The 20,402-nt window shown below is 32.0% G+C and overlaps 9 protein-coding genes and 1 non-coding gene across 10 annotated transcripts; 5 read left to right on the top strand and 5 right to left on the bottom strand.

The window, feature by feature from the left end:
- Window positions 1-55: 55 nt before the first annotated feature.
- UGA2 (succinate-semialdehyde dehydrogenase (NAD(P)(+))) lies at window positions 56-1,549 on the bottom strand (the record flags this gene model as incomplete). The annotated part of the gene is made up of 1 exon (XM_041551165.1): window positions 56-1,549. The coding sequence occupies one exon, from the start codon at window positions 1,547-1,549 to the stop codon at window positions 56-58; it is 1,494 nt and encodes a 497-aa protein (XP_041407099.1).
- A 1,108-nt stretch (window positions 1,550-2,657) lies between these two features.
- On the top strand, window positions 2,658-4,112 carry GPI18 (GPI-anchor transamidase GPI18; the record flags this gene model as incomplete). The annotated part of the gene is made up of 1 exon (XM_041551166.1): window positions 2,658-4,112. One exon carries the CDS (start codon window positions 2,658-2,660, stop codon window positions 4,110-4,112), a length of 1,455 nt encoding a protein of 484 aa, XP_041407100.1.
- A 351-nt stretch (window positions 4,113-4,463) lies between these two features.
- YRB1 (Ran GTPase-binding protein YRB1) lies at window positions 4,464-5,069 on the bottom strand (the record flags this gene model as incomplete). The annotated part of the gene is made up of 1 exon (XM_041551167.1): window positions 4,464-5,069. The coding sequence occupies one exon, from the start codon at window positions 5,067-5,069 to the stop codon at window positions 4,464-4,466; it is 606 nt and encodes a 201-aa protein (XP_041407101.1).
- A 1,027-nt stretch (window positions 5,070-6,096) lies between these two features.
- On the top strand, window positions 6,097-8,475 carry KABA2_06S01364 (alpha,alpha-trehalase; the record flags this gene model as incomplete). Its single annotated transcript, XM_041551168.1, has 1 exon — window positions 6,097-8,475. The coding sequence occupies one exon, from the start codon at window positions 6,097-6,099 to the stop codon at window positions 8,473-8,475; it is 2,379 nt and encodes a 792-aa protein (XP_041407102.1).
- Window positions 8,476-10,577: 2,102 nt separating this feature from the next.
- On the bottom strand, window positions 10,578-11,375 carry KABA2_06S01386 (uncharacterized protein; the record flags this gene model as incomplete). Its single annotated transcript, XM_041551169.1, has 1 exon — window positions 10,578-11,375. The coding sequence occupies one exon, from the start codon at window positions 11,373-11,375 to the stop codon at window positions 10,578-10,580; it is 798 nt and encodes a 265-aa protein (XP_041407103.1).
- A 1,777-nt stretch (window positions 11,376-13,152) lies between these two features.
- KABA2_06S01408 (histone H2B family protein) lies at window positions 13,153-13,548 on the bottom strand (the record flags this gene model as incomplete). Its single annotated transcript, XM_041551170.1, has 1 exon — window positions 13,153-13,548. The coding sequence occupies one exon, from the start codon at window positions 13,546-13,548 to the stop codon at window positions 13,153-13,155; it is 396 nt and encodes a 131-aa protein (XP_041407104.1).
- A 1,020-nt stretch (window positions 13,549-14,568) lies between these two features.
- HTA2 (histone H2A) lies at window positions 14,569-14,964 on the top strand (the record flags this gene model as incomplete). The annotated part of the gene is made up of 1 exon (XM_041551171.1): window positions 14,569-14,964. The coding sequence occupies one exon, from the start codon at window positions 14,569-14,571 to the stop codon at window positions 14,962-14,964; it is 396 nt and encodes a 131-aa protein (XP_041407105.1).
- A 654-nt stretch (window positions 14,965-15,618) lies between these two features.
- Window positions 15,619-16,107, top strand: ATP16 (F1F0 ATP synthase subunit delta; the record flags this gene model as incomplete). Its single annotated transcript, XM_041551172.1, has 1 exon — window positions 15,619-16,107. One exon carries the CDS (start codon window positions 15,619-15,621, stop codon window positions 16,105-16,107), a length of 489 nt encoding a protein of 162 aa, XP_041407106.1.
- Window positions 16,108-18,165: 2,058 nt separating this feature from the next.
- KABA2_06S01474 (uncharacterized protein) lies at window positions 18,166-19,881 on the top strand (the record flags this gene model as incomplete). The annotated part of the gene is made up of 1 exon (XM_041551173.1): window positions 18,166-19,881. The coding sequence occupies one exon, from the start codon at window positions 18,166-18,168 to the stop codon at window positions 19,879-19,881; it is 1,716 nt and encodes a 571-aa protein (XP_041407107.1).
- A 395-nt stretch (window positions 19,882-20,276) lies between these two features.
- Window positions 20,277-20,358, bottom strand: KABA2_06S01496. Its single transcript has one exon. It is a non-coding gene; the product is annotated as a tRNA-Ser (tRNA).
- Between the last annotated feature and the right edge of the window lie 44 nt (window positions 20,359-20,402).

Here is a 20,402-nt window from a genome sequence, read left to right on the forward strand (position 1 = left end):
ATTATGAAGACTGTTTTGTTGTAAAAAATAACAATTAGACGTGGTATTTTAGTTACTAAATTCTTGGTGGTAAACATCCGATATTGATTGTCTTTATGACTGTATAATCTTCAATACCATACAATGAACCCTCTCTACCGAATCCAGATTCCTTGACACCTCCAAATGGGATAGAACAATCAGAAAACAACCCTGTGTTAGCAGAAACTATACCGGACTCTAGGGCCTCTGCAACAGTGTAAACAGTGTCAATATTTTTAGAGAATACGTATGACGCAAGACCAAATTCACTGTCATTGGCAAGTTCAACAACTTCTTCTAAAGTGTCAAAGGCAAAAATAGGACACATTGGACCAAATGTTTCTTCTTTTGCAACCAAAGCATCATGTGGAACATGAGATAGAATGACTGGAGCATAGAAGTTTGGACCCAAATCTGGCAATAATCCACCATCGACAACAATTTTGGCACCTCTCTCAATAGCATCCTTCTTATGATGTTCAACTTTAGCGACAGCTTTGTCATTAATCAAACACCCATGAGTATTTTTAGGATCTAAACCATACCCAATTGAAAACTTTTTGACTTCTGCTGCCATACGTTGAGCAAACTCATCGATAATGGAAGAATGGACGTATAATCTATTGCAACAAACACAGGTCTGACCTAAACCCCTAAATTTGGAGGCAATTGCTTGTTCTACGGCTTGATCTAAGTCTGCGTCATTAAAAACAATCAAAGGAGCATTCCCTCCTAATTCTAAAGATAGTTTCTTTAACGTTGATGCTGATTGCTTCATCAAGATCTTACCAACATTTGTTGATCCAGTGAAAGTAATTTTTTTCACCTTTGGTGATTCACATAATTTCAAACCAAATTCTGGAGTCCTAGTATGGCTGAGGACAATATTTAAAGTACCTTTTGGAATACCTGCCTTTTCAGCAAGATAACCCAAAGCTAATGCAGAAAGTGGAGTGGAAGAATCTGGTTTGATTACTACAGTACAACCTGCAGCTAGTGCAGCTGCAGCCTTTCTAGTAATCATAGCGCTGGGAAAATTCCATGGGCAAATAATACCACAAACACCGACTGGTTGTCTTAAAGTAATGACTCTATTATTAGGGTTACTTGGCTGAATTGTAGAACCATATAATCTTGGTGCTTCTTCAGCATACCATTCAAAATAAGATGCGGCATATTTGATTTCACCAATTGCATCAGACATGGCTTTACCATTTTCCCAAGCGATGATCTTTGCCAAATCGTCAATATTTTCAATCATTAAATTGTACATATTTCTTAACCACTTAGCCCTATCTCTTGGGGGTGTATTTTTATAAGTCTTAAAAGCATTGAAAGCTACATCGATGGCTCTCTCGACCTCAGAGACAGGTTGTTCAGGTAGTTTTGCAATTACTTCGCCACTGGCAGGATTGGTTACCTCAAAATATTCGGGAGCAGAATTGATCCATTCACCGTTAATGTAAGCCCCCTTTCTAACCAATTCTGGGTCTTGAAATATAGGTTGAGGGAAACGTTCAGATTGCATTTTTTTTTAAATGTATAATGTTCTGTACAGATTAGTTTCTATATTTGCTCGTTTTTATATCTGTAGATATTGTTACTGTTATTAGAAATAAACTTACAATATGTTTTAAATAGCAGCAAATTAATTAACTTATTAACAGTATATTTAATATTAAAATAATATCACTGGACTACCTATTAATGAATATTCACAGGTACTCCAAAGACTATTATCTGTTACCATTATCAGCCTGTCCCTTATATATATAGGATGGACACCTTATAATTGTATGAATGGGGCAACTGGAAAAAATAAAAGAAGGTCCGATGGGAAATCCAATTTTCGGATCGTTAGATAGAGAGAAATGCCGCAGGGAACCCGCCAGTTCTGATGATTCAATTTGATTAGCCTGAAACTGATTTGATAAACAATTTCATTGATTGATCGATTGCGATAAGAAGTTCAAAATAGACAGGAAAAGATTAGATAAGATAGTTGCAATCAGTGGGACAATTAATGTTTGATCTGACTGCAACTGTTGATAAAAGTTTGTAACGATTCATTTCTGTCGTGTCTGATTTGTTGTCTTGTCATAAGTGTGTTGCATCTGAGGTACTGATAAAAAGGGTTTGGAGTTCGTAGTATCTTATTTACATACAGTATGTGATCTCAAGAATCTATCTGGTCAGTATATAGTGTGCCTATGCGTACGATTTCGTTGTTGCATAGGTATTACTTCCTTGTTGAAATTTCGACACACAATTAAGTAACGTAATATTTAGTACCGCTGAATTGATAGAAAAAGAAATTATAAGGCACCAAGAATCTTGTAAAACGATATATTTATCCAGTCTCTTTCGGTTTCTCAAACAGGTTTTCCCTTTTATGGCTTTTATTCTTTTTAAAGTGCCATAAACTTTTCTTCTAGATGAATTACAACAAAAACAATTGAAACGCCCTAATATGTATATATTTTCCCATCGGCCTACGCAAATACTTTTTCGAAATACTCAAACATAAAAAGAGATGAGGAAGAAAGTTTCTACAATTGCAAGAGCTAGTTCAAGTCATTATCTTCATATAACAATCTGAAATCTGGGTTGCTACCCTCCCATTGTTCCCGTTTATAATGCTCAAACGTTTACACTCACGAACTACCGCCCAACCTGAGGTCTTAATAGATGATGATGGCAAAATTGACAAGCAACAGACACAATTCCAAGAGAAACCATCAACAGTGAATGAATTCACACATATTGGTATACTATTCTTAGTGGTAAGAGTCATTCAATATTCACTTATTCTACTCACACCATTGTCCTCATTTGATAATTCGACAAAGTTATTACTGAATACATACGCCTCTGAAGAAGAACAAAACAAATTTATTAATAAACATTTAATAAATAAGTTATTATCATGGGATTCGGTATATTTTGTTAAAGGAATGATGTCGAGTTCATCACTACCTCAATATGAACATGAATTTGCATTTTCTATCACATGGACAAATATCCTTAAACATGTATATCAAAAGTTGCATCTAGCACATGAATATGAACCAGTCTCATTTTATGGTATCCTGAAAATGGGTATTATTTTAGAAAATATACTTCATTTTCTTTCAATAATTATCCTCTATCACTTGACATATCTCGTCTTCAGCCCAAAGGGTTCAATTACGCATAACAGGTATGCGGCGCAAATGGCTAAGAAGACAGCTATATTACATGTAGTCGCGAGCGCTGGTGGATTTTTATTAGGCATATACTCTGAACCGTTATCATGTTTATTGTCCTTTATGGGTATGTTAGCCAGGGAACATTGTACGAAGGATGTTACATACAAATATTCATTCATGAACCCTATCAAATCGTTTATACTTTACACGATTGTCTCCACAATATGTTTTAGTGTTGCAACATGGAATAGATCAAATTGCATTCTTTTGGGCATCTTTTATCTTTATGACCTTTTGCAATTGATGAAAATCAAATCTTATAAAAGAGCAATCCAGTTTCCATTATTATCTGGTCTTTTAATGTTAAGTTCAATTATGATTCAACAATATTATATTCCATACAAGAAGTTTTGTCCTGAAAGAGGTGAATGGTGTCTAACATCAATTTTCCCTAATACATATTTGTCGTTCATTACAAAGGAGTCATTATATTCTTACATTCAATCCCATTATTGGAATGTCGGGTTTATGTCATATTGGACTCCAAACAATATTCCAAATTTTTTATTTGCATTGCCAAACTTGATCATCATTCCATATGCATCATTTTATTATTCATGGATTTATCCACTACATAATTTGAGACCTCTTATTCTAATATCTGTGGCCTTTTGGATTCTAATGTTATTTGTTGCGAATACTCAAATTATTAATCGTGTGACAACATTCATACCTTTACACCTATGGTATATATCAGATCGATTAGTTAAAAACACAGGTGATCATAAGATGGAATCTGTGACAAAAAATGATGATTTATTGGTAAAATATTATATATATTGGTCGGTTATATGGTTATTAGTACAAACAATATTATTTGCCAGTTTCTTACCACCTGCATAAACAACGCAATTAATACGTTTTAAAGACTTTATTTATATTTATTATAAACTACTTTCTGCATCTCAATAAAATATTAGACACATTTTTTTCTTTAGATATATTTATCTTTCTAATGAATTACAATTTTATTTTTAATACTTTTTATTTTTATGTATGGTTATTTATTTATTTCTTTAATAAATCCAAAAACAAAACAAAAACGAAGTAGAAGAAAAGGGATATCATATATCCTAGTTCTTTTTTCTTTTTGTTATTTCAGTTGTTATTAAATGCAAAAAGATCTTGAAATGAGCGGAATACAATCAGATCCCATTATTTAGAATCTTACAATTTTTGATTACTATTACTTTTTTAATCCTTCTTGTTCAATTCTTGAGCCTTTTCGAATTCTTCCTTGAATTTATCAGCATTTTCTTTGTTACCGAATCTGATAGCAAAAGTGAAAGCTTCAGCATCACCTTCAGCGATGTCACCGGTACATGTGTAAACCCAGGATCTATCAGAACCAACATTTGGTTTCAAAATATATTCTGGAGCAATAATATGGTTAGCACAAACCTTTAGAGTCTTATCTCTTCTCATCAATAATCTGACTTTACCAGTAGCCTTACTCTTCAAGAACTTACAGTCACCAGTACCTCTTTCCTTCCATTCCTTGGCTTCGGCATCGAATCTAAATAATTTAGCTCTAACTTTGAACAAGACATCTTCATTTTCTTCGTTAGTCTTCACGTCGACTTTTTCTAGATGAACAATTGGTTCGAATTGAGGATCATTCTCTTCGACAGCTTCGGCGTCGTCATCAGTCTTCTTAACTTCCTTCTTTTCTTCTTCTTTAGTTTCTTTAGTTTCAGTCTTTTCAGCCTTTTTACCACCAAACATGGAGAAAACAGAGGCGGTTGGTGGCTTGGTGGCGGTAGAATCTTCAGCAGTAGTTGGTTTAGCGTCAGTAGACATTATGTAAGGTGGATACTAGTTTGATGTGTGGTTTATATAGATAGTACTCAAGATCAAATCAAAAACAAAAAAATGTATTAAACTATATAGCAAAACTGAGATTCATTGGAAGCATCCCTTCTTAAGTATTGCAATAACGTATCATTAATATATATATAATTTTTAAAATGCGAAGGATTTCACGAAAACCAAAAAAAAATTAAAAAAAAAAATTTCCATCGCCGTCGCCGTCGCCAAAATTATGAAAATTTGGGTGAGAAATAGACATTTCTTAGTCGTAGATTGTGATGTTGAGTAGCAAGATTCCCATTATTAGTTTAAATTACTCTAATTAGTTTAATGGTGCAGGAATAAGATTAATATTTAATCTCTAATTAAGTATTAATATTTATGATAATAATTTTATAATAATGGATCCACTTTGTTGTCAATATCCCTTTTCTTTATATTTATATTATAATTATTATAAAGAACAAAAAGGAATCCAACCCCATTTTTAGTGTTCGCATCGTAGTTTCCTTAGAAGAAAGAAGAAAAAAAGAAAGAAAGTTCAAAGTAATACTATTATTATATAAGGGATCCCCTATAAAGATGGATTTTCTTATATAGATAACAGTTTAATTTTGCTTTTTGGAAATGTATTTATATATATACTTGTGACTCAGTAAGTAGATTTCGATATAGATTACACTGATAGAATATATATTCACATCCATAGGTGCATATATATACATGTAATTAACAGTCTTCTATTGCATCAAGATAAAGAAAGTTAAGCTAACTGATAGAAAACCAAACTAGATTTTTATTATTATTATTATCAGTTGTTCAGGGAATAATTTGCATGCACACAACACACTTCATATCTTTCTTTTAAATACATCACTCACTACTTCTTCTATTGCAGTGAGCTGAGAAAAAATAACAACATTAAAACTCATTACATATATATCTAATAATACCCTACTTTTATTTTTAATTTTTTGTGCCTTCCTATTCTTTAAAGACATAAAAATAACAACTAAAGATGGAAAGGTTAGGAAATTTAAAGACTTACCATTTCCCCCCAGAAAATAATGATGATGACAGCTCTCAGAGTCCGGATTCATCACCAATAGGCGGTTCGACTACACCGAACCTTCTTTCCCAAAATTCAGATGAACAAGGAAAACAAATGTCTAGAACACCAAGAAGAGTATCATCTACTAATGAATATGACGATCCATTCTCTAATGCAGAAATATATTACGGACCTGAAACTGACCCAAGAAAGACTACAGTCAAATACCTGAAGCCTGGCACGAAATTAAATAGAACAAGAACAATGAGTGTCTTTGGTAATATATCTACCTCTAGACAAACTATGTTAGATGACCATTACTTAAGGAGACGTGGTTCAGAAGATGATAGTTATTTAAGTAGTAAAGGGAATCGTCGTTTTTTCATTGAAAATGTCGATGCTACTTTGGAAGAATTACTTAGAAATGAAGATACTGACAGAAATTATCAAATCACTATTGAAGATAAAGGTCCAAAAGTTATTAAAGTCGGTACTGCAAATTCCTTTGGGTTTAATCACATTAGTATTAGAGGTACTTATATGCTTTCTAATCTATTACAAGAATTAACCATCGCTAAGAGTTTTGGTAGACATCAAATATTTTTAGATGAAGCAAGAATTAATGAAGATCCAGTTAATAGATTATCTCGGTTAATCACTAACCAATTCTGGAATAGTCTAACAAGAAGGATCGATTTATATAATATTGGTGAGATGGCTAGCGACGGTAAAATCGATACACCTGAGGCAAAGAATCCCAGAGTATACGTTCCACATAATTGTCCGGAACAATATGCTTTCTATATTCAAGCTGCACAAATGAATCCTTCTTTGAAATTAGAAGTCGAATATTTACCAGAAGCAATCACTCCGGAGTACGTCAAATCATTAAACAGAACACCAGGGCTGTTAGCTTTAGCTATGGAAGAACATGTAAATCCTTCAACCGGTGAGGCATCTTTGATAGGTTATCCTTATGCTGTTCCTGGTGGTAGATTCAACGAATTATACGGCTGGGACTCTTATATGATTGCATTAGGTTTACTGGAAAGTAATAAAGTCGACGTTGCCAAAGGTATGGTCGAACATTTTATGTTTGAAATTAAACACTACGGTAAGATACTGAATGCAAACAGAAGTTACTACCTTTGTAGATCGCAACCGCCGTTTCTGACAGATATGGCTAATATCGTCTTCGATAGAATCGGAGGGGATAATAACCCAAGTGCCATTAATTTTATAAAGAGAGCATTCGTTTCTGCTATTAAAGAGTATAAATCAGTTTGGATCTCTGAGCCAAGATATGACCAAGAAACTGGTTTGTCTTGTTATCATCCAGATGGTATTGGTATTCCCCCAGAAACGGAACCTGATCACTTTGATACTATACTGTATCCTTATACTAAGAAATATAATTGCTCTTTGGAAGAACTTAGAAAAATGTATAACAATGGTGATATAAAAGAACCAGCACTAGACGAATTCTTCCTCCATGATCGTGCGGTGAGAGAGTCGGGACACGATACCACCTACAGATTTGAAGGTGTCTGTGCCTATTTGGCTACAATCGATTTAAATTCTCTACTTTATAAGTATGAGACTGATATTGCGGATGCCATTGAAAAATACTTTGGTGATAAGTTTGTTGATCCAAACGATTATTCTGTGTCAACATCTGCTGATTGGAGAAAATTAGCTAACCAAAGAAAGGAGAGAGTAAACAAATACATGTGGGACGAAGAGTCCGGCTTCTTTTTTGATTATAATGTACATATCAAAAAAAGAACTTCGTATGAATCAGCAACAACTTTCTGGGCTTTGTGGTCTGGATTAGCAACTCCCCATCAAGCACAAGTAATGATAGAAAAGACTCTTCCAAAACTAGAGGTTCTGGGTGGTTTAGTTTGTTGCACCGAGAGATCAAGAGGTCCTATTTCAATCAACAGACCATTCAGGCAATGGGACTACCCATTTGGATGGGCTCCACATCAAATATTGGCATGGAAGGGTCTAGAGGATTATGGTTATAAAGGTATTGCTACAAGATTGTCTTATCGTTGGTTGTTCATGATGACGAAGGCTTTTGTTGATTTTAACGGTATTGTGGTAGAAAAATATAATGTTACAAGTGGTATTGACCCTCATCGTGTGGAGGCTGAGTATGGTAACCAAGGTGCAGATTTTAAGGGGGTAGCAAAAGAAGGTTTTGGCTGGGTAAATTCAAGTTACTTATTGGGACTTAAGTACATGGACAGTCATGCTAGGAGAGCTTTAGGTACTTGCATTCCACCAGATCCTTTCTTTAAAAATCTGAGACCAGATCAAATGAAAACTTATGATTTATAGTTACACTATATAAAATTTTTTCTTATTTATATTTAATTAAGATCCGGTGACAAAAAATGGGTTTATGAATAAACTATTCTTCGAATTAAAAATAAAGTAGGTCTATCTTCAACTATTTTACCTCTGTGTAGGATATTTCTTTAAATGTTATAACATTTTACTAGGTTGTATATTTCATCTCAAAAAAAGTAAGAAGTTATCATAAAATAAATCCTCAAAATGAATGTTAGATTTTACACATCCTCTACTTAGTATTCGTTAAGTTAAGTCCCCTATGAAAATAATGTTCTAAATGAAATTCTTAACAGCATTTTAATTTAAGATACACTATGTATTCATTTTCAAGCCATATACTGGCCGAAAAATCTTAGCTACTAATTTTAATCCAAAAAAGGATACATTCTATTATATTCAAAAAATTTGACAATATGTTATAATTCATGAACTGACAACTACTAATACAGAATCTGTGAATATTTCTGACATAATATATTTATAAAACAGAATTTAACTTTCTTCATACTAATGGTACCGTTAAGTTATAATACGGACCAATAATTGACTATCTCGGTCTAACAAAAGTATAAAAGCTTTAAATAAGTTTATATTTATTATTTCCACTATATATTTCGGTAAGCGTACCCAATTTATATTTTTAAAGTTTATTTAATATTTTAATATAAATTTAAAGAGTCACGTGGATTTATTATTGTGCTTTTTTTATTTTTTGAAAAGACGGGTTTGGAACAAAAATTATTCTGTTTAATGAATAGTGTCAAAATGGTTGAAATGTTTATAAAATTCCTTTCGTCAACTACATTTCATTAAAGACTCACATAATCAGTTATTACTTGGCATTTTTAAGATATTAAAATTTAGTTTACAAGTGATGTAATTATGCAGTAACAAATTTCTTTTTTCTTTTTTTGACATTCCCGACCTCCAATGTACCAATCAGTCCAACGTTAGTTCTACTTATTCTCATAAATTGTTTAAAGAAATAACGACTTAGAGCTGATATTTTTTTGGATTCAGCCTCATGAAGTCATTCTTGACAGTAGATCCAATTAAAGACAAATGTGGTAACAATGTAGTAATTTATTCTATTAAAATATGCTCGACACCATTAGAGCTCGCGATTTGGTGGTTTAAGTAAACACTTCAGGATATAATGTCAAAGAAGACCATGAAGGGAAAATCGATAGTAAACATATCCTTACCCTTAACAGTCTTCATTTTGTTATAAGATTTAAAAAAATTCGTCAATAAAATAAAGCGTAGCCACATTTATTTTATGTTCCCAGAGAGTTACTTAAGACTTTCAACATATGGAGATGTTGTGGTGCAGCCTAATGAGATATAAAACGAAAGAGTGGTTTTTGAAATGTTACAACCATTTTGTAACTTCCTACAACTATGACATGTTTATGATTTTAAGTCAAGAAACAAAATATCTGAAGAAAGAAGTGGCTATCATATCGAGACTATGTTTAGAGTAAATTCTACATCACAAGTATAACTAACAGAATAAATGTTGCGTTATAAGGAATTTTGACCTTCCTACATATTAGATTCTTTATAGTAACGTTATTTGACATGATTGTATCTTAAGTATAAACACATCATTATCAGAACTTTGTTTTGTAGAATTGGTGGCTAATGTTTTTTTATAGTATTAACAAAAACATAATTACCCCGCAATATTGTTTTTTTAATTTAACTTTATTAAATCAAAGTTGAAGTTAAGGGAACATTAAACATGAAGTTAGTTTAAATAATGATGGATTAAAAGAATATTTATTCGTTAAAAAAGTAATATTACAAAACTGGTTTTATATCTATGAACTGGAACAGAATAGCTATAAAACTAACTGATGGTATAAAGAAAAAAGATTATTAATCTTAACGAAAAGCTGAAGAGATGATTTTGGGGAAACTTTTACTGACCTTATAAATATTTCTCTGAAACTACAGCTGGAATTAAATCCCTTAAGGCACTAAATTCAACCTTAATAGGAAAACTAACCAAAACAATATTGAGTTCCAGAAAAGATTGTTTAGACAGTTCACCTGTGAAGGGATATTATAGTGCTGTAATGGAATTAATTTTTATTTTTTGGAGGCTTTTTTCTCTTCTTTTTTCTATCTAAAATAACCTGTGGGGTTTGTAAGCCTTCTATTTGTTGGGAGCCCCATTGATGTAATGTTTTAAGGTGTTTAACAAGGTGATCCTTTCGTTTAAATCTCTTTTTCAGGCAAGCGGGGCAGCGCCATGGTCTTTCTTCTGAGTGCACAGTTTCCATATGTCTATCGAGATGCGAATCGCTTTGACACATTCTTAAGCAATCAACACATCGATGAGTCTTCTTTTGTTTGGCTCCTTCCTTTTCTCCTCTATTATTCACCATATTGAGACTATAGCTAGCTCTTGTGGTTTCATTCTGCGATGTAACCTCTTCGCTGTATTGTTGTGTTTCATCAGCATTGTTTTCTAGAAACAAATCAATTACCGAAACAACTTGAGAGGAGTCTTCTACTTCAACCACATTATCGTTTTGTTCTGGTGAAGGTGATTTTGAAATTTCTACTCTATTGACTGGCCCAATATAGTCAGTTAACCTTGGATTACTTTCAACATGTCCGAGTTGTATAGCTTCCCTTGTGATATTATTATTGTTATGATTTTCTTGTTGTGTGTGATCAGTAACCATGTTGTTTGCTATGATATTATACTGTTCTAATGGGTTAATAATAGGTCTAAAGTTACCTATGCCAATGTCAGAAGGTAAGTACGAGAAGTCACCTAATGGGTCTTCAAGATTCAGTTCCGCCGATAAAAGAAAAGGGTCCTCAGCTCCATGTGGTAAAATAAAATTTACTGGATCGGATTGGAATGTCATTAGTATAGAGGTGTTTTAGGATTGAATTCTCTCGAAGCTTTTAATTATTATTGTTATTGAATTTGTTAACTATGTTTTTGTTTGGATATAGTGATAATATCATAAGTTTAAAAGAAGTGTGGACTTAAATTGGAACTAATTGGAAAGTTGTTCAACTTTTATATAATTTTTGATTTCTTGTTCTAGTCCTTATCACTCTTTCTGATTGATTGAAATGGTATACCTTTTAGGGGATCGGTTTTCCTCATTCAAAACGAAGTTGAACTCTTAACTTATCACACAGTATCTCTAGCACAAAGTAATACAAATAAATTAATGTTTTTAATCTTTTAAAAATAAAATTTTACTTATAATTTCCTTTCCATATGTACTTGATGTGAGAATTGATCCCTTCTTTTACCCACAAGACTACCTTAGACTTTCATCAACACATATTTTCAGTAGGTAATAGAACCCAACTTTTGTATCAGAAACAATGAAAACGCTTAAGAGGTATTTAACGATCTACTTAACTAGTCGTAAGAGAAATTTACTTCTATTACTCTACCTTATTGTAGTCATATCTCAAAAATATTAACAGAGATTATAAAATGGACTATAGAGGTTTAGAAAAAGGTGATACGAGGTAATACAAATTATGATTATTTTTTTCAAAACGTATAGATCTCTATTTAATTCCACTCACACCTCAGTAGGATAAATATATGTTTTATTTTTACCCACTATAATCATGTCACATTTGTGAGAGCTCCTGGTATTTACAAATTTTACTTAACGTTTTGTGACACTTTTTTTTTCCTCGCTATTAGATATTCGGCTTACTATAATGCCATTACAAAGGAAATAATAGTAAAGTACGAAGAGCAAAAAACAGTCCATGACTACATATTAGTAGTCATTAAAATTAAGTATTATTATAATGTTTCATTTTGTTAGATTTTCAATGGTTTAGGAATTTCAGTAATATTTTGTCTTAATAGAAATGGTAAGAGCTGAACCGGTACATGAGTTGTGTTATGTCCTTTGATGAGACTTAATTTATATCTTTATTTTACTACTTAGTTATTGAGGTCTATCACTATAGATATAACAGTATGTTAAATTACAAATTGGAAGATTTATGAATAAAGGGAAAGGACAGAAATGTGTTCTACAGAGGGTTAGTTTAATAGTAATACAATAATATTTCTTCTTTAATTATACGTTTGACTGTATATAATTCTAGTAATATCCAAACAAAAAATATAATATAGAGTTATAATCAATACGTACTTTAATTTATTATTTGAAAGTTATTTCAATATTTGTTATTTTTTACCACTTAATTTTTTTTCAAAATAACAATTATTCTACTAAACAATAACAAGATTTAGAAGGATTACGCTAGTTTATTAACAGTTTAAACCAAAGGATTTTAAATATTAATTATGTTTGACTATAAATATCTATAAACAGCTAAAAACGTTAAACTGAGATTAATAGACAATTTACAAAACAAAACAAAAAATGAAAATTTAGGTTCTTTGCATTATTAAATTTCCATAATTCCACTATACTATATAAAGAAGAATACACCTTTAGTGCAATGATTATTTTGTAAAATTAGTTTTTGAACAAATTTATAATGTCAGTAAATCTGGCTATAAAAAAAAATTTATTGTAATTGATTACCCTATATAACATATAGACCCCAAATAAAAGATGTAATAATGTCTATATGTATGTATGTATGTACCCTATTTTTAATATATATAAAGATAAATATATTCTTTCAAGTTTAAGCTTGAGTAGAAGAAGAGTACTTAGTAACGGCTCTAGTACCTTCAGAGACAGCGTGCTTAGCTAATTCACCTGGTAGAATTAATCTAACAGCAGTTTGAATTTCTCTAGCAGAAATAGTAGACTTCTTGTTGTAAGCAGCTAACTTAGAGGCTTCAGTAGCGATTCTTTCAAAGATATCGTTAACGAAAGAGTTTAAGATAGACATAGATTTTTGAGAAATACCGGTATCTGGATGAGTTTGTTTTAGAACTTTGTAAATGTAAGAGGAGTATGTTTCCTTTCTAGCCTTAGTTCTCTTCTTACCTTCGATACCAGAAGAAGTCTTCTTGGCAGCTGGCTTCTTTTCAGCTGGAGCCTTAGAGGCAGGTTTCTTTTCAGCAGGAGCAGACATTATAATTATATGTGTGTATATGTGTAGTTGTACAGTTAAATTTGTTAAATAAAAGAAAATAAGAGATATATTAAAAAACGCAGAACCAAAAATTAAATAAATAAGAGAATGTTATTGAAAGAAATATATGTTAACGTATTTACAAAAAGTTGATCTATTCTTCTTTTATATATACGCCCCACCCTTGACAACGAGGACGACCATCTGTGAACTGACTTATTGTTTGCATCTAACTATCAGTAGCACTAAACATGAAGTCTTATTGAAGTTCCTTAAATTGTTCGTAATTTCATATGTTGAAATTGTCATTAAAGAAAGGGAACAATATCAATATCAATCTATATCTATTCATAGTGAAGCAGAGAGAGAAAACTCCTAAATTTTTCAGTTTATTATGGAGCTGAAGATGGAATGGAGGAGATTTCTGAGAGGATCGAACCCGTTCTGAGAATGGATACGTGTAGAACTGAGCACGCTTATTGAAGGGATTCAGATGGAAATGTATGTGATATACGCGTATTTTTCAGAACGGGTCCAGGATATTCCCTCATTTTGTCTATTCTGAGTTATACGCCTGACCACGCGTAACGGTCAGTACTAACAAAAATGTAATTCAATTATATTTCAATCATAGTAATAAAGTGTAAGAGAAAGTGCTTTACCAAGACCATTTTTCTGATCCAATTCAATTCTATGTGATCTCTCTGTCTCCCCTTAATAATTATAGTAGTGATAAGTTAACTAAACTAAAGATGCTTTTATTGTCTTATTGATTTAATTAAAAAAAAATTCTTGCAGTCGTAACGTAAGTGGATATATATATAAAGAACGAAACAAGACAGTAGTTACAAATTGATCATTCTTTTAAATTAAGAAAACCTTTTTTTCGTATATGTGTCTTCATATTTTATAGTTTCTTACATTATTAATTTTATTTTTCAATCCTCGTTTATTTCTTCTTATTCTTAGAGATACTAACACAACACAAATAAACAACAAATCAAATAATATATATACATAATGTCCGGTGGTAAAGGTGGTAAAGCTGGTTCTGCTGCTAAAGCTTCTCAATCAAGATCTTCTAAAGCTGGTCTAACTTTCCCAGTTGGTAGAGTTCACAGACTTCTAAGAAGAGGTAACTACGCTCAAAGAATTGGTTCTGGTGCTCCAGTTTACTTAACTGCTGTTCTAGAATATTTAGCTGCTGAAATCTTAGAATTAGCTGGTAATGCTGCTAGAGACAACAAGAAGTCTAGAATTATTCCAAGACATTTACAATTAGCCATCAGAAATGATGATGAATTGAACAAATTGCTAGGTAACGTCACCATCGCTCAAGGTGGTGTTTTACCAAACATTCATCAAAACTTGTTGCCAAAGAAGTCCTCAAAGCCAAAGGCTTCTCAAGAATTATAAACTGTTTTGAAAGGATAAAACATATTACAATATTCATTCATTAGCTTATTATTTCTTTATTTTCTATCTTTCTTTTTGGGGTTTAAAACAATATTTTTTTTTCTCTTTGCAAGGTTTAATAACACAATGATTGATTGATACGAATATCAATCAATCTTTACAGTTAACTTTGTTGTATAATTAGTTTATATAAATATACACACATACATATTTTAATATTGTTATAGGTATTATTAGTAACAAAAAAAAAAAGAGAACACATTCATACCAATTCATAATAGATCTTTGGATTTTATACATATTCTATCATATGTATTGTATATTTACTCCGTTGGACCAATAATATCGAAGTATTTATTTTTCAGTCACATGCCTTTTTTTCTTTGCGTGTTCGCCCTCACTATTACTATGTCGCCTTACTGCAAACGATGAAAAATTAAAGGATAATTTGATTAGAAAGAAGATATAAAGGATCAAGGAGCATAAGTGTAACAGAATCACATACATATATTGGATATATTAACATAACTTAAAAACAGGTTTAATAATAGTGTTGCCATTTGATTGTTATAAAAGTAATTTTTTTTTGTTAGATTATTTTATATAGATACAGGAGTAAATCAAGAGAATTATTTTTATTTTTTAATATTAAACATGTTGTCTCGTACCATTGCCACTGCAAGAACTTTGCCAAGATCAATTAATCTAATTTCCAAACGTACTTACGTTGAAGCTGTTGAAAATGCTCTAAAATTACAATTTTCTTTACCTCACGAAACATTATACTCTGGAGTTAAGGTCAACCAAGTTAACTTACCTGCGCAATCCGGTAAGATGGGTATCCTTGCCAACCATGTCCCAACCATTGAACAATTATCTCCAGGTGTTGTTGAAATCCTTGAAGAAAACTCTAATACAGCAAAGAAATATTTCATCTCTGGTGGATTTGCCACTGTTCAACCAAATTCTGTATTAAGTATAACTGCAGCTGAAGCATTCCCATTAGAATCATTTTCTCCTGAACATATCAGAACTTTGCTAACGGAAGCTAAAGGTAAACTAGCTGACTCAGATGCAGTTGTTGCTGCCGAGGCTGCTATCACCGTAGAGGTCCTAGAACAACTAGAAGCTGCTACAAAATAATGATCGTCGATTTGCCTTTTTGTTTAATAAAAGATAAAAAATAAGTAATGTCATTTCAACTTCATTCATGGGTATACCAGTTTTAACATCACAAGGCAAACTCTTCCGCTCCTATACCTATATATATAGATATATGCTATGCTAGGTGCGTATGCCTAGCACAAAAGGGCAGTTGATGTCTGACATCATTTACCCGTTTTTCTATTTCTATTTTAATATTATTCAATATCTTTACATATAAAACTCAACTTTTTATTATAATTTTGAATTAACAGTACAGGTTATATATATATAGTGTTTCCTGCAGTACTATCGGACTTTGGCATTATCTTATAAATATACATATATACTTACGAAGTTATTGTTTGGTTACTACTCTATAAGTTGATACCTGCGGTCGATCCAGAGATATTATTTGTCATAAGATTTGGCAATTACTTAATTGATTCTATTAAATAGAATATAGAATATATATATATATTTTAACTCCATTAAACTTGCCAGAGAGTTTTCTTTTTTTCTAAACGAAGTGCTTCACCTTTTATTGTGAAAATACTCCACGATGACAGTAAAATGATAAATGTACTTTGAGTATCATGTATATTTCAACACTAAGTTAATATACAAATATTTATTTGTAAGACGTCGACCGAAGGCAGAATTTGTCGTCCCTCTCTTTAAAGCCAAATTTAAATGGGATGTTACAGTTTAGTGATGAACAACATTTATGTCATTACCAAATAGTATTCCACATTTTTTATATACCAGTAAATATTGTAGATATATATGTGCTCAGAATATTAATTCACTTTGTCTGAAGTTACATTATTCTAAGGCTTGTTGTTAGAGCTTTCTAACAATTATATAGTTTAATTTAAGCTCATCTGAGTGATCAGTTATTTGATATTTGATATAATGATATCTATCGGTAAGATTATACCTTTTATAATTGGCCGATTAATTACCCACACCACAGAATGTGTTATACTCTGGATCAATCAATTGCACGACAGCTAATATTTTCTCCTCTATAATCAATTCGCGACTATTGTAAGATTTGTAGATTGTCCCATTTATAAAGACATCAGAAGAACCCAAAGCAACCATGTCATAAACACCGGGTCAATTAATAACTTTATAGAACTTTAAACCATACCGGAAGTAGTTAGTATTTGTACACTAGTGAATACGGGATCATTGGTATATACAACTAGTAGATGGCCACAAGAATCCATTTTATTAAATTGATATGGATAAGAAATAAAAAGTAGATATAGAAGGAAGTGAACGCCCTAATCTACTCAATTAGCTACTTTTTTATTTGTTAGCAAACAAAAAAATAACAAAGCCACTAAATACTGCTTATTATCTTATTGTGAACCAAATATTAAAGTAGGGTTTCGTTTCATAGCTATACTTACATTAACTGGCATCATGGATTCTATCAATAAAAAGCAAGAAAACTCCGCAGTTCAACTCTATCAAGATTTCTACAATGTCTCAAAAAACAAATTTCTTGCTTACGTTTCTGTGAACTGTATGTCAATAATGCCTGGTTTGAAGTCTGTATACTCAATATAACTTAAAAATGCAAGTAAAAAATTTCACTAGCGGACGTTCATGTAAGAGACTAATATATACTAACTGGATATATTATCATTACTTTATAGTTCTTTATTTATCAATTTAAATTTAGTTCTCTAACTCAATTAACATTGAGACCTGGGGAATGTATTTTATTATACTGTATATTATTTCTGAAACTATCTATAAACTCTAGCTAATTGTTTTATATTATTAGTTAAGCTTAACGTCCGTGCTACCTTACAGTCTATGTATCTTGTGTGTATGTCTAAATAAGTCTCTTTCCCCACCATACGCGAAAAAATATACAAAGCGTGTACGGATTACTCGAAATTTTTCGATGTTTGTTTACATTTAAAATTGTTTATATAATAAACAGATCATATATAGATAGATAAACAAATAAACTTATATAAATAGGTCATAAATATAAACAAACAAAAGAAATAACAACAGTAATATATCAAACAAGAAATGTCTGCGAATATTGCACAACCTTATACTGTGCTTAAGATAGGCACAGATGCTGGTCCATTGGCTCAAATATGGCTAGCTGCTAATATGTCAAACATCCCAAGGGGATCCGTCTTACAAACGAGTATAAACGAATCCGCAAAGGAAATCGCCAAAGTTTCTGGTTGTGAACCAGAAATTGAACAGAATAATGAAAATATTACTTTACATGTGTCCGGTGAATTATTACAAGGGATCGTTCGTGTTTATTCCAAACAGGCAGGTTTCCTATTATCTGACATAAAAGACACATTGACTAAGATCACAGCCTTATTTAAAACACATTCAAGAGTAAATGTAACAATCAGTAGAATTAGCACTATTGCAAAAGTTAATCAATTGGTTCTGGAAGATACGGTAACTGAAAAGGAAGTTCTATCAACGCCAAGTTTAGATTTCCTTGATGAACCCCCCCAAGTAATGAAAACATTACTAAATGGAAACAATTCTATGTTAAGAGGAGTTCAAGGAGCTGCTACAAATTCTGTAGGTGTCCACTCTGCCGATAACTCTTTGGAAGTAGGAAGAAGATTTAATCCAGATGGAGAATTTGAGCATAATTCATCAGCTTTAGCCCTAGATTTCGATATAGACGAGGGGACAAGGGTAAGCACTGAGCCCCATATACAATTTGAGGGTAATGACATGGATTTCCCAATAGACGATCCACTGGATGATAATGATAATTGGGATCTTGGTATCAATGAAGAACATGACGACGATTCCATCGAAGTTGGTAGAAGAGCTGAAGAACCGTTGTTAGATGAACATACTGAATTTGGATTTGATCTAGATTTAGATAAAAATGGACACGTGGGTGAACCCCTGGAAGAGGATACCGAACCTATACCCCCAAAGAGAATGTCATCAAAAAGAGTAAATGATCCTTCACTAAAAAATACAATGAATATCATTGTTGATGACAATTCTGAAATGTCCAGAAGTAACATAAATGATAACACCTCCTCCGAGACTATAAATAATGCTCCTAATAGGATCCAGCACAAAAATATGTCTCATAAAAGACTATCCCATGAAATATTGACAGATTTAGGATATCTTCATCAATCTGTTATATCTCATTTACTTCCTTATCATACCTTGAAGAAACAGAAGATCCAAGAGCCTATACAAACCACGGAAGAAATTGAAGTTATTGAAAATTCCTCACGACCAGCGTTAGATATATCTTTAGAATTAGATAGCACTAACCATATTGACGACATTGACAACATTCAGGAGGACTTTGAAGATATAGCTATTAATGATAACACCGACTTTAATTGTGAACACGACACTGGAAGTCCGAGAATTAATACCCAAGGTACAATTTTGGAAGATTCATCAAACCAAGAGGAGAGGGACACATCTACAACTTCATTGATTGAAGAAGACAACATGAAGTTAAGAAATGGTGAAGTTGCTTCCAGAGGGACAATTGAAATGGCTGAAACGTTGAGAGAATACACAAATAGTTCCGATATTGCATACTCGGATATTCTTTCACACAGGCTAGACGACTCTAATCAACCAACTAAAACAGATGCTAGTAAATGCTTCTTCGATATGCTAACTTTAGCAACATCAGGTTGTATTAAATTAGAACAATCATCTGCATTCGAAAATATCTCAATATCAACTTTGAAACCACTTTATGAAAAATTTATTCCTGTATAATTAATTATGGAAAGCTAAACCAATACTCCAATTGATCCTAACACAGATATATATTCCAAGGAAAAATATAAAATACTATGTGAACAACTGTGTACCAGGTTAAACTTTTATAAATGTACTTTTTTAAATAATACAACTGTACTTAAAAGGAGTACAGAAAACCATTTTCTTCAATGTAATATTATGTAAATTTATCAATAACATTTGTATATTAAAGCCAGATATTGGGTTAGAGAAAAGAATTGATAGTTTTTTAACAAAAGGATAAGGTCAAATATTAAATGGTAAAAAATTTAAATAGTAGTCAGATAATCCCTATTCACATTGATCCAACTAAACAGAAATCAGAAGAAATACCTGACATGGAGTTCGCAAGCGCGAAGACTAAAAAATAACGACAACTGCAGGATTTGAACCTGCGCGGGCAGAGCCCAAAAGATTTCTAATCTTTCGCCTTAACCACTCGGCCAAGTTGCCATAAAAAGTACAAAAAAGTGTATTGACTTAGAACCTATGACTCC

Source organism: Maudiozyma barnettii (assembly GCF_903064755.1).
Source record: "Maudiozyma barnettii strain CLIB 1767 genome assembly, contig: KABA2_06, whole genome shotgun sequence".
Classification (NCBI taxonomy): Eukaryota; Fungi; Ascomycota; class Saccharomycetes; order Saccharomycetales; family Saccharomycetaceae; genus Maudiozyma; species Maudiozyma barnettii.